General features: G+C 43.8%; 1 protein-coding gene across 1 annotated transcript in view; it reads left to right on the top strand.

Annotated features, from left to right (window-relative positions):
- Positions 1–12,751, top strand: part of SLC35E1 (solute carrier family 35 member E1) — a 54,586-nt gene extending 41,835 nt beyond the window's left edge. The window contains exon 6 of the mRNA XM_033957383.1: positions 8,970–12,751. Within this exon, the coding sequence (XP_033813274.1) occupies positions 8,970–9,203 (234 nt within the window). The 3' untranslated portion in view covers positions 9,204–12,751. The remainder of the gene's footprint in view (positions 1–8,969) is intronic.
- The last annotated feature ends 1,338 nt before the right edge of the window (positions 12,752–14,089 follow it).

Genomic DNA, 14,089 nt, shown 5'->3' with positions numbered 1-14,089 from the left:
TGTTCGAAACATTCAAAATACTGAAGGGAATAGACTTAGCAGATAAAGACAAATTGTTCACCCTCTCCAAGGTAGGGAGAATGAGAGGGCACCCTCTAAAGTTGAAAGGGGATAGATTCCGAACAAACGTAAGGAAATTCTTCTTAACCCAGAGAGTGGTAGAAAACTGGAACGCTCTTCCGGAGCCTGTTATAGGGGAAAACACCCTCCAGGGATTCAAGACAAAGTTGGACAAGTTCCTGCTAAACTGGAACGTACGCAGGTGAGGCTGGACTCATTTAGAGCACTGGTCATTGACCTGGGGGCCGCCATGTGAGCGGACTGCTGGGCACGATGGACTACTGGTCTGACCCAGCAGCAGCAAATCTTATGTTCTTATGTGGTTCATATCCTGGTGGAGATTTGGGATAACCTGGAGGGCTCCTTGAAATGCGCTTGAGTCATGGCGAGACTTTACCCCATGGCGGTCGGTTTTATCAAGTACTTTGCTTCTCCGAAGGTGGATTCAGCTGTGACTGATGGAGGGGTGGTCTTGAAGGATGTTCAGGACAGGCGTGTGGATTTCATCCTTTAACGCCTGTTTAATTTGGCTGCAGCTGGTGTAAAGGAGGCGACAGCCTCATCCTTCGTTGCTCGGGTGAGCCACTCCAAGCTATGCCATGATCCTGATACTGTGGTGCTCTGTGATCTGGATTTGCTCATCTCTGGTGTGGATTATATGGCTGATGTCTTATATGATATGTTGAAAAACTTTCTGTGAATCAAGCAGTGGTCTGGGGACTCCTCCTTTAAGGCCAGTTTGTGCAAGTTGCCCTTTAAGGGATAGCTTGTTTGGCTAGGGTCTGGATGACCTTATGGTGAGTATACAAAATCGCAAACCCAAGGCTTTGCCAGGGAACAAGTCCCGTCCTATCAGGAGTTTGGAGTGTTCTAATTTTCGTCCGTTTTGACAATCTCACCAGTTCTCCGGTCCTCCCTCCTCAGGGCAGAGGTAAGTTTCTTCTTCCAGGCCACCCTTAGGGGGGCGGGGAGGGGGTCTGGCTGTCAGCAGTCCTCAAACAGACATCCAGCAGCTCCCCCTAAGAAACAGTTTTGACACCAGGCCCCCGTTCTCTCTTCCCACATCGGGGGCAGTGTTGGCCATCCTGGAGAAATGGGAGACCAGAGTTTGATGTCATGGCGACTGTAGCAAACAAGAAGACTGATAGGTTTTACAGTCGAGAGGCTAGCTCTGGCCTGGCCTGGACACTCTGATGCAGCCCTGGCTCCAGGAGGTTCTTCCTTCCCTCCATAGCCCATGATAGGGCATCTGTTGCATCAAATAGCAGAGCCCAAGGGGCCGGTGATCCTGGTGGCTCCCGACTGGCTGAGGCGGCCATGGTATGCCAACCTGGTTCATCTCTGGCGGAGTCGAGGGTTGTGGTTGCCTTGTCACCCTCTTCTCCTCACGCAAGAGCTGATCACTCTGCAGGACCCGGACCACTTTGGTCTTACAGCATGGCTCTTGAGCACGCAGCCTTGATGGCCCAGGGCTATTCTACTGTTGTGATAACCACATTACTTCACAGCAAACGGAAGTCCACGGTGGCAGCCTGTGCGAAAGCTTGGCGGTGCTACCAAGCATAGGCTGACTGGAGGATCCTTCTCCCTCTGTTCTTCGGGTGCTGGAGTTTCTGCAGGATGACCTGAAGTGCCTTGCAGTGGCTTCAATAAGGGTTCCGATTGCAGGTCTGTCCTGCCTGAGCCCTATTGCATTGAGGGGCTCCTTGGCGGTTCATCTGGACGTGGTCCGTTTTCTATGGGGCACAGTTTGTCTGAGGCCTCCTTTGCACCTCCCTTGTCCGACGTGGAATCTGAATCTGGTTCTCCGCTCCCTGGTTTGCCTGCCTTATAAGCCTCCGGAGCAGGCGTCCTTTATGGATCTTACTATCAAGACTGTATTCCTTGTGGCTCTCACGTCGGCTCAGAGAATTTCGGAGCTTCAAGCTCTTTCTTGTTGGGATCCTTTCTTACGTATTAAGGATACTGCGGTGCTCTTGCTTATGGTTCCGTCCTTCCTTCCAAAAGTGGTTTCTGTCTTCCATTTGAATCAGGAAATCCGACTTCCAACATTTGTTCCTTCCAGTTCAAAGACCCAGGACTAGGTGTTGTTGTCCCTGGATGTGCGCAAGCTTTTGCTGCGGGATTTGGAGGTTACCAATGAGTTATGTGTCTCGGATCACTTGTTTGTCCTGGTGGGTCCTGCACACAAGGGTAGGCCTGTCTCAAGATGGATTTGAGCGGCCATTTCTGCAGCTTAAGTAGTGGCAGGAAAGAAGCCCCCTCCCCCTCTCAGGGTGCGGGTTCATTCTACCAGAGGGGTTTCCTCCTCCTGGGCTGAGTCATCGGTAGTGTCTCCGGATGAGATTTGTAGTAGAGAATGACACGGTGGCTGTTAGCCATTGTGACAAACCAATAGCCAGCTTTGTTCCTGTAATGGATAAAAGCAGAGCACGGTCCCTGGTCAGGAGAGCTGACCAGGTTAAAAGTAAGGATATTGAAATGGCTGACTACCCCTCAGACAGTGAGGTAGAGCAGGAAAGGTATGAGCCTAAGAATATCCAGCAGAGAATGCCATATCAGAATAAGTTCATCAGAAAGCCTGTTAGGACTTTTACTGAGAAGTGGAGACCTAGTCCTGCAAGGTATTCACATTATCAGCCTAGGAGAAACCAGAGTTATTTCCCTAAGGATTTCCAGCCCAACCCCCATGCTCCTAGGAGAGAGGGGTGGAGCTATGACATTCGTAAAAGCAGAGCCCTGAATCACAGACGCGAGAGCAGGGACAGAGGCACAGAAGACAGACAAACAGCAAGGCAGGAGCAGCAGAGGAAACAGGAAGGTGAAGAGAGAAGTGTCCCTCCTCAGCCCCACAGCAGTGAGGACGTGGATATGGCAGAGGACTTCCCAAGCCTGAGCCCTACTGCTGAGAAAGCTGAGGCAATGGACACTACTGAATTGTGTCTGGAGCTGACTATAACCCAGAGGGAATGGAGGTTAGTCCATGAGGGGAAGTGAAGCAAGGAAGCTGTCTGTCTTTCTAAGTTGCGTTTGTGTGCTGGCTCTCTGTAACCTGAGACCAGGTGTCCTTGATTAGGGAATGAAGGAAAACCTCTCCGTTTTGCTCCGAGACAGCTCTGAGGTTTTATTTGCTAAAGAAGCTGTATCCCTTATCTTATGACATACAGGAGGTAAGAGAGGGGAACTACAATATTTAAAAGAAAAGCAAACGATAAAGAGGAAAAACAAGATCAGGAAAGGAATCGACAAAATAGAGCAGGAATAAAAATTATTTACAATGTTCAATATGACACGGACAAGAGGACATGGACTGAAGCTAAGGAGGGACAAATCTAGGACAAATATCAGGAAGTTCTGTTTCACGCAACGAGTGGTGGACACCTGGAATGCTCTCCCAGAGGAGGTTATTGCGGAATCCACCGTTCTAGGATTTAAAGCAAACTAGATGCACATCTCCTTATGAGAGGCATAGAGGGATATGGGTGACTAAAATTACGCCAGGTGTACACCTGGCTTGGCTTCCGCGTGTGCGGATCGCCGGACTTGATGGACCGAAGGTCTGATCCGGAGATGGCAGTTCTTATGTTCTTAAGCCACTGTGATAAAATCTCAGTAAATTAACAGCTTATCTAATACCCTGCTGTGCTCCGGCTGAAAAGCTCAGCTGATTCTGATGAGCTCTATTGCAAGGCAGAACTCTGAACAGAGCCTGAGCTGGGAACTATATTTCTATTCTTTTCTACTGGCTAAGTTTATGCAGTTTACTTGCATTGATTTGGAATTTGTTTTCATGGCAATTCTGTTTATTTAAACCCTGGTGAAGAGGGCTATCTTTAAACAGAGAAAGTCCAGGGAACTACAACTGTATGCCATATTTGGTTCTTTAAGCCATCCTGACAACTGTATGATATTTTTGCTTTATGCTTAATTGATGCATTCCTTGAGGGTGGCTGATAGTATTCAGCCCCCTGTCCAATAAAGCCTAAGAATGAGAATTTGACCATACCTGAATTGTGTCTCCCTTTATTGGCAAACGTATCTCAGTGTGGCCTGGGCAGACTAGGTGGGAGCCTAGGTCTGTTTTACCTGAAAAGCCTTCCTCTTTCCTGGGGAAGCCACGCTGACAGGTCAGCAGGGGATAGCTGGGTGGTCAGAGCAGGGGATAGTTGTGTGACACCGCGGGTAACCCGCCAAACGGTGGGGGGAAAGTGCTCACTGCGGGTACGGGGACACGGCCATCCACCACTCCGTGGAGCGGTGAATGGCCTTGTCCCCACAGTTAAGGGAGGGAACATGCGGGGTCACCTCTCTCCTTCCTACCTACCGACCGCATCTATCTATCTCCCTCTCTCCCCCATACCTTCAGGCGCATTTTAACTTTACAGAGTAACTTGTTCAAGCCGCCGGAGCCTGCCTGCAATCGGAAGTTGCGTCAGAGGAGAAGCTTACGCCCACAGACGCACGCGACTTCAGGCAGGCTCCGGCGGCTTGAACAAGTTACTCTGTAAAGTTAAAACGCGCCGCGAAGATAAGGGTTAGGAAGATGCTCTGACCGAACGAAGGACAGTGGAAAGGAACAGACGCTGAAGGAGGGGTGGGTGGAGAGGAACAGACGCTGAAAGGAAATGGGGAAGACAGAGTGGATGCTGAAGGGAAATGGGGAACAGAGAGTGGGGAGAAGATGCTGGAAGGGAAATGGGGAACAGAGAGTGGGGAGAAGATGCTGAAGGGAAGTGGGGAGAAGACACTGAAGGGAAATGAGGAACAAAGAGTGGGAGAAGATGCTGGAAGGGAAGAAGACAGGGATGCCAGACTATGGGGGGAGCGGAAGGGGCAGATGGGTGCCAGACCAATTGTGGGGGGTGGAGGGAGAGATGGAAGGGAGAGGCACAGTAACAGAGCAAATGGAAGATGCAGAGAGAAGACAGACAGTGGATGGAAGGAATTTGAATGAGGAGAAGATGAGGAAAGCAGAAACCAGACTACAAAGGTAGAAAAAAAAAAATTCTATTTTTTTTTTTTCTTGCTTTAGGATAAAGTAGTATATTAGTTGTGTTGATAAAAATTTATATGCTATACCAAGGATACCAAAACATAAAATTAATTAAATGTTTAATTTATTAATTTCTTTAATTTAATTCATATCCTAAAAACTAACAAAATTTATTTAATCTACATTTAAAATCTACAATAACAAGTAATACAAAGTGCTGCAGAGTGCTACTAATGACAAAATCATAGGCTGGGAAAAGCTACAGGTACTATCTAAAGCTTTTAAATAGAGTCCATCATTCAATCTTCAAGACTCTTAATGATTGATGCTTAATGCTGATTGAATATAAGTAACTAAAACTGGAAAACAATAAGGATTAAGAAGAGAGAACCTCAGAACTGATTAAGCATTTCTTATTTGATCATGAATATAAGGAACAACTGGCTTAGTCAAGCCTACGGATTACAACTCAAGGAGATTTTGGGACTTTAATTGACTCATCATCAAGTTAAATGAGATTATTGGGTCTGAATGGCTTCAATACTTAACATCATTAAGAGCCTTGAAGATTGATTGATGGACTCCATTTAAAAGCTTTAAAGTACCTGTAGCTTTTCCCAGCCTATGATTTTGTCATTAGTAGCACTCTGCACTTTGAATTACTTATTATTGTAGATTTTAAATGTAGATGAAATAAATTTTGTTAGTTTTTAGGATATAAATTGAAGTAAAGAAATTAATAAATTAAACATTTAATTAATTTTATGTTTTGGTATTCTTGGTATAGCATTTTAATGAATTTAATATCAGTAATTGATTATATTTACCCTATTTTGTATAGTTGGATAAAAATTTATAAACAAAGCCCTGACAGCTGAACATCTCTTTCTCTAGTTCAGAAGCCAGAACTTTGATTTATAAGTAAGGAATAAGCTAAATGTTGCAGTACTGAGGCTTGTATGGATGCGGCAGGGACAGTGGTCACGGGGACTGGGTGGTCGCAGGGACAGAGCGGTGATGGGGACAAATTTTTTCCCCATATCATTCTCTAATTTGTAGGGCTGCTACATGGTCCTCCTTGCATACTTCCACCAAGTTTTATAGCAGGGGTGCCCACACTTTTTGGGCTTGCGAGCTACTTTTTAAATGACCAAGTCAAAATGATCTACCAACAATAAAATTAAAAAAAAACACAAAGCACACTGTATGCATAGAAAATGTTAATCATCATTCCTATTCCAGGGTTTTTCAAAGAGGTCAAAGCAGATAACTCTAAGCACTATCACCTCAGTAACAACCATACAAAAATAGACAAATATACCCCCTCCCTTTTTACTAAACTACGATAGCAGTTTTTAGCGCAGGGAGCTGCGCTGAATGCCCAGCGCTGCTCTCGACACTCATAGGCTCCCTGCGCTAAAAACCTCTATTGCGGTTTAGTAAAAGGGGACCTTAGTGTAAAATATAGACAGCAGATATAAATTCAGACACATTTTGATCACTAAATTTAAAATAAAATCATTTTCCCTACCTTGTCTGGTGATTTCATGAGTCTCTGGTTGCACTTTCTTCTTCTGACTGTGCATACAATCTTTCTTCCCTTCTTTTAGCCTGTATGCTTCTTCTCCTCCAGACCTCATTCCTTCCCCCCAACTTTTCCTTCCTCTTCCCTGCCCTTTCTTTCTCTCTGCCTCCCTTTCTTTTTTTTCTGTTTCTCTTCTTTCCTTCTTTCTCCCTGCCCTCCCCCAAGCCACTGCCACTGCCATTACCATCGGGGACCAGGACCCAAACGCCACCAATAACAGGCCCCAAGCTCTCCCTGCTTCGGCCAACCAGCATTCCTCTCCCCGACGTCAATTCTGCCGTCGGGAAGAGGAAGGCTGATCAGCCCAAGATCGTGATCAACCTATTGGGGGAAATGCTGCCGGGTCCTGCCTTCGCGGAAACAGAAAGTAGGCAGGTCCCGGCAGGAAGAAGAACAAATACTTCACTAACCTGTCTCCCGCATTAGCCCGTAGCGAACGCTTGCTTCAGGGCTCTCAACATGTGCGTGCAGGCTTCCCTTCTCCCCCCCCCCTCCCCGGACATAACTTCCGGTTTCGAAGAGAAGAGAAGCCTGCACGCACACGTTAGAGCCCGGAGCATAAGTTCGCTAGGGACTGAAATCTCCAAGCCAGTTTTTTGGGTGTTTTTTTTAATGTTCAGCAGCAGCAGATGACAGCTGGGCGGACCGCCCAGCTAAAAGGCCCTAGGGAGAACACTGGAGAGGAAGGCTGATCGGCCCGTAGATCAGGACGGCAACACGAGTGCGATCGACTCGAGTTGCCTTCCTGAGCTACTGGTCGATCGCGATCGACGCGTTGGGCACCCCTGTTTTATAGGATTGATGTGGCAGCAAAGTAGGATGCCGCTTTTGGTGCCTTGGTTTTGGCAATGAACTCATCAGTCCCACCCTGATGTTTTCAGGACTTCTCAGTTATATCCCACTGGTCTTGGATAACATCATCAGTAATGCGGCAGAGTGAAATCCCCGACGGACAAGGCCAGGCAGCCTGTTTAGAGTGCTGCTGGCCCGGTGCTTCTTTGGTTGAAGGTAGGGCTCGCTTGCGGTTGGCGGGAAGAATGGAGGGTCAGCAGGGGTTTGACTGCACGGGGGAGGAGGTGGGTTGAAGAGTTGCCGGCGAATCCCAGGACTAGGGCTTATTTTTGGGGTAGGGCTTATATTAAGACCTACCCCGAAAATGATGCTAGGACTTATTTTCGGGGTAGGTCTTATTTTCAGAGAAACTCGGTAGCACTAAATTGGGGTGGAGGGTCCCTAGTTAAGCTCCCCCTTCTGACAGTGCAGTCTGTGTCTCCCTATAGCACTGTTTTATCGTTCAGGTTTCTAAAGTTTCATAACCTGTTTTCTCGTTTTCATTGTTGCAGTTTTGAATGTGTTAATATGAGCAGAATTGATTTGTCTCGCGGGGAGTTCCCCGTTCCCTTCTCTCTTGTTTATTTTCTGCAGATTTTCCTGGCTGCTTTAAGACTGACTTGTGTCCAAGGGGTATGCTCCAGGTTATACTATTAGAGGGAGGAGTTAAGACTTCAATCACCCGAGGCTTCCTACAGTGCCTGACGGCAGGGAATGCATAACCTACTGGTCCCAGAATAAAGGAAAAATTTAGAAGAAAAAAGATTAGCAAAGGTAAGAACCTAATCTTTTTTTTAGTTGATGGTGGGTTTTTGAGATTATCTTTTTGTTTTGTTTATTTATGCTTTGTTAATTTGACACTTGTCTAAAAGTGCAAGGAGAGACAGGCTGGAAATACAGTAAATGAATTGATATAAAAATAGTATAGAAGAAAGTGAGAAATGACATGCTACTTTATTGTGCAGCATTGGTGCCAAAATGGTTTGTCTGCTTAAGTCCCCAAATGAGCACAAACTAAAAAAAAGTTGATCTGATAAAGCACCTTTTAACATGCACAACACTGCAAAAGATCGCTCATTATGATCTGCAATTTTGAATTTTGTGGAGTGGGAGAGGGAGGAGATTGAAGCTTGGTGTGGAGGATTCATAGCTCTTTACCACTCTGCACCCTTCTTACTCCCCATAAGATCTGTCTTTATCATATTCTGGTTCCTGACAGCACAGATTCATAAAGAGTACAAGACCCATTTCACCTGCCAATTTTCCAGGACTTATTTCATCTCCTACTTTGCTGTCTCCCCCACCCCCTCCTCCCAAATCCTTTAAAATCTGTGCTTGTCCCAGGCTTTTTTCAATTCCTCACTCCCCCTGTGATAACTGTTCATGCACCTCACTCCAACACCTTGCTTCTCTGTTCCTAGTCTAGGTCTTTCCAAAGAAGAGAGATTCCCAGCCATATAGATAAGATATATATACTTTTTCTTTTTTGTTTTTCATAAGGCAAAATATGATTCCAACCAAGAAGCAAAGAAGCATCTCCTTCCTGTCTTGACTAGTGACTCTGCCACGGCTGATCCGCACAGGACACTATCGGAGAAACTGCAAAATGGGACCGTGGCCTTCTCACAGCATGGGGACTACCAGTATGGGAGGGCAAACGTGCTGACAGACCATTTTCAGTATGGCAGGCAGAGCTACCCAGCTGCATACAGCCTGAACCGATTTGACATATGAAGCCCTCGTCTCCACCACACAGCATGGGCAGTGACTGACCTGAGACTGCTACTGCTGCTAGTTGTGAGAGTGCGACGGTTCATGGGTAGAATGTGTGCTCGGAACTCTGAGGCTACAGGGTTACAGGCTCTGGCAAATGCATGTGTTCAGATGGAGCGGCACAGACAATCAGACTAAGAGGAACATGGAGTTCCTGTGGTGTCATCCAAGTTTCATGCTGCTATCATTGGTTCCAGATACAGAACCGGATTTATCCAGCATTTTTTTCCCTGTGAGGGGAAAACCTTTGATTCATGAGTCCTCCACACTGTATGAGAGTGGGCCAGGACAAACTGTACAGTCGTTTTAGTAAGCACAGGCAGTTTCCCCTTCTCCCTCTCACTTGCATTAAGAACATTGGCAAGATGTAACACTTGTCCTATTTGCCTCTATTTTTAATTTCTTAGTTGTATATAAATGTTTTAGCTTCTGTTTGATGCAGTCCTTCCATGCTTCAGAGCAACTGTGTTAGTTTCAGAAATGCGATATACACTCTGGAATCTGATTGGGTAATGCTGCTTGCAGGTGTGGTGCCATTTGTGGCATAGCAGTTATGGACCAATGAGATTCAGTGTGTGAGGTAATATGACACTTCTGAACATGGCTGCCTCCTTTGCTGCTTCCCTTTTGTACAACCTAAAGTTTGAGCATATGTAAACCTAAATCAGCAGTACTATGAGCAAAAATTGAGACAATCCAGCTTCTGGTAAAAGTGAACAATCATTCGAACTGCCCTTTTTGTGACTTAATTCCCAAGGAGATGATACATGTTTGTATGAAGCAGGTTATCTACCCCTTTTTGCTATTTGGCACATTTTTCTTCCATTATCATTGTCCAGAAATGTGTAGTTTTAGCATCATGTGGTTTCTGAGGAAGTTAATCAGGGTCAGAGCCATGTATGTACTGGCTCAAAGCCACAGCTGATGTGCAAAAGCTGTGATCCATGCTCATCTTGTGAATGTGGTGGCTGCTGTGCATTAGATTTCCTTTAAAAAAAAAAAAAAGAGGGCACTTTTAACCAAACTTTATAGCTGTTACTGGGCAGTGTGCAGTTATATGCTGTCAAACTGCAATATATTTCTTAGCAAGCTCTTTTAACATGAAGCGAGTGCCCCTTAAACATTTTGAAATCTTCCATTTTGACAGTTTGTTATGCATGTCATTTAAATTGGAAGGGGGCACAAGGCACAAATAATTTAAAAGTAGAGTTACAGAAAGGAGATAATTAAAAACAGAAACTGTGTTCAGGTCAAGGTTCAGATCTTCTGCCCTTCAGATAGGCTGGGAATGTTGCAGAGGCTATACCCACAGCTCCTGAGGAGAATGAATCTGTTGTCATGTGGTAGTGACATCTAGTGGTCAGATATAGCTCCTGAAAGCAGTAGTTATGGACCCTCTGACGCATAGCCCTAGCTGAGGACATACATATGAGCTATAAGTAGACTGAAACAAATTGGGAGAGGAGATATAAAATAGAGTAGTTATGAATGAAGGATCATGAGGCCAGATCCCAGCCCTAGGTCTAATTTGTGCTGGAAGTGCTAAGAAACAGAATGAAACCTGAATACAGACTATGTAACTGCAGTATAATAAAGTGTGGGCAAGAAAGAAAAGTGGTAACCTGGAAGATAAGTAACAAATATGTTCATTGTCATGTAGGAATCTAACTAGTGCTTCCCCTTTAAAGGATACAATGGTGCTGAAGTTAATTCTGGTAGAAAATTCCATCGCTGTTTCTTCTTCTTTCCCTGCCTATATTATGCCCTATGACCTATTCTGTTCCATGTGCTAGCAGGCAAGCATTTAAAATAAAGTAAGAACAAATGTAGACTTATAATCTGCCAAAACCTCCCAAAGCCTTCTGCGGCTTTCCTGCATTGGTGCTTTCTGGTTATAATATCTAGCTGGATTGTTTACAGAGGAGTGTGAGAATTCCTAGTACTGTTTGGAATAGCTTTCTGGTTGTAGAGCAGTGGGCTGAGAACCAGGAAAGATAGAGGCAAGGGCGAGCTAGAGGCTGGGGCAAGTCACTTCACTCTCCCATTGCTTCAGGTGAATTTAGATGAAAGCCCTCTTGGGCAGAGAAATATCTGCTGTACCTGAATGTAGCTCAGGTTCAGAAGAGGTAAGGGGTCATTTTACTAAAATGTGTTAAGTCTTGGGCTTAACATGCTATAATGCAGAATTTTAATGCACAGCAAACCCAAAATTAACTGCGTTGAATTGGGTGTAAATTTTTTTATTTTTTTTTTAATTGTAGGTGATGCATTAATATTCCAATGAACCTGTGGGATGTGGGACCTGCTTTAGGTTATTGTAGAAGCACTTAGCATCTCCTGTTTAAGAGGTGGTAAGTGGTTGTGCCCTAACTGTTTGATAGCCTGTGACGGGCAAATTCTATAAAATCTACCTAAAGTTAAACACCTACATCAGTGCGCCTAGCCAATATAGGCGTCTTACTTAATTGATTAATTACATTACATTAGAGATTTCTATTCCACCATTACCTTGCGATTCAAGGCAGATTACAAAAGAGTAGTAGATGGAGGGTTACAAAAGAAGATCTCTGGTCATTTCTAGAGAGGGTAAAAAGAGGGTCAGGTTGATTTGGGGGCCAGGAAAAAGATGGGGGAAGGAAGATAGGCTTAATCTGTGCTGATTGGCTCAACACCTCATAATTGGCATTAACTAACAGGCACCTAACTTGATAGGCATGATCTTTTAAAAGTTAGATGCCTTGTCCAAAATGCCTACCTAAAAATGAGTATAGGGGTGTATCATTGATTTGTGCTGTTTTTGACGTTGGCACCATTGTGCACCTAACTTATGTGTACGCATTTAGGCCAAGAAAATCCTGGAATAAATATGTTGCATCTAAAGGTTAGGGTGCATAGTGATGCCTAATGCTGCTTAGGTGACGTTAAGCATGATTCTATACAGTGCACCTAACTTAGGTAGAATCATGCTTAGTGCCACACTAGTCGGTGCTGGTTTTTGGTTTTTTTTTGTAAGAACGATATATGTAGAATCAGAGCCTAACATAAGAACAGCCATACTGGATCAGACCAGTGATCCCATCTAACTCAGTTTCCTGTTTCCAGCAGTGGCCAATCTAGGCCACAGTACCTGGCAGAAACACAAATAGTATATTAAAGAAAAAAGGGGTTAATAAGATGATCAGAAAAAATGTTACATTTTAATTACTTCAAATATGATAATGGCCGCTAGAGATTGCTGGTCAAGTATGCATATTCCATCACCTCAAAATATAACTTATCATATTTGAAGTAATTAAAATATTTTTAAAAAAAATTAAAATTAACTTTTGGTATGGGTAGGATGTTATTTTGAGAGCCTGCATCTGATTATTTTATATAAGAAACACAAATAATAGCAACATTCCATGCTACCAATCCAGGGCAAGCATTGACTTCCTCCCATGTCTGTCTCAATAGCAGACTATGGGCATTTCCTCCAGGAACTTGTCCAAATCTTTCTTAAACTCAGCTACGCTAACCACATCCTCTAGCAATGAGCTCCAGAGCTTAACTATTCTTTGACTAAAAAACAAAATTCATCCTGTTCGTTTTAAAAGTATTCCCATGTAATTTCATTGAGTGTCCTCTGGTTTTTTGACTTTTTCAAAGGGTGAAACTTGATTTACAGGTTCTACACCACTCAGGATTTTGTAGATCTCAATCATATCCCCCTTAATCATCTCTTTTCTAAGCTGAAGAGCCCCAACCTTGTTAGTCTTTCTTTGAACCTTTTCTAATTCTGCTATATCTTTTTTTTTTTTTTTAAGATATGGTGACCATAGAGCGATACAGAGGTGTTATAATATTCTCTGTCTTATTTACCATTTCTTTCCTAATAATTCTTAGCATCCTATTTGCTTTTTTTGCCGCAGCCGCACATTGGGCAGAAGATTTTAGTGTAGTGTCTACAATGACACCTAGATCTTTTTCTTGGGTGCTGACTCCTAAGATGGAACCTAGCAATAAGGTAACTGATTTGGATTATTCTTCCCAATGTGCATCACTTTGCATTTGTCCACATTAAACTTCATCTGCCATTTGGATGACCAGTCTTTCAATTTCCTAAGGTCTTCCTGCAATTTTTCACAGTCCTCGTGTTTTGACAACTTTGAATAGTTTTGTGTCATCTGCAAATTTCTTATAACCTCATTTGTCATTCTAATTTCCAGATCATTATAAATATGTTAAATAGCACCAGTCCTAGTACAGATCCCTATGGCATGCCACGATTTATCCTTCTCCATTGAGAAAAATGGCCATTTAGCCCTACCCTCTGCTTTCTGTCCAATAAATAATCAATTCCTAATCCACATCAAAATATTCCATCCCATGACTCATTAATTTTCTCAGGAGTCTCCCATGAGGAATTTTGTCAAAAGCTTTCTGAAAATCTAGATAAACTATATTAGTGTTTCTCAAATCTGAAGTACCCCCTTGCCAGTCAGCTTTTCAGGATATTCACAATGAATATGCATAAACTTGATTTGCATACACTGCCTCTATTATATGCAAATTTCTATTATATGCAAATTGTGGATATCCTGAAAATCTGACTGGCAAGGGGGTACTCCAGTACCAAGTTGAGAAATACTGCACTACTTCAACCAACTCATCTTTTGTTCACAAGTTTATTCACACCTTCAAAGAAATTAAGCAAATTGGTGAGGCAAGACCTCCCTTGTATGAACCCATACTGACTCTATCCCACTAAATCATGTTTGTCTACATGTAATGTAATTTTATCTTCTATAATAGCTTCCACTATTTTGCCCGGCACTGAAGCTAGGCTTACTGGTCTGTTATTTCCC

Source organism: Geotrypetes seraphini, chromosome 8, assembly GCF_902459505.1.
Source record: "Geotrypetes seraphini chromosome 8, aGeoSer1.1, whole genome shotgun sequence".
In the NCBI taxonomy this organism is placed as follows: Eukaryota; Metazoa; Chordata; class Amphibia; order Gymnophiona; family Dermophiidae; genus Geotrypetes; species Geotrypetes seraphini.
The sequence above is the reverse complement of the archived record's forward strand: the minus strand, read 5'-3'. Positions and strand labels throughout refer to the sequence as shown.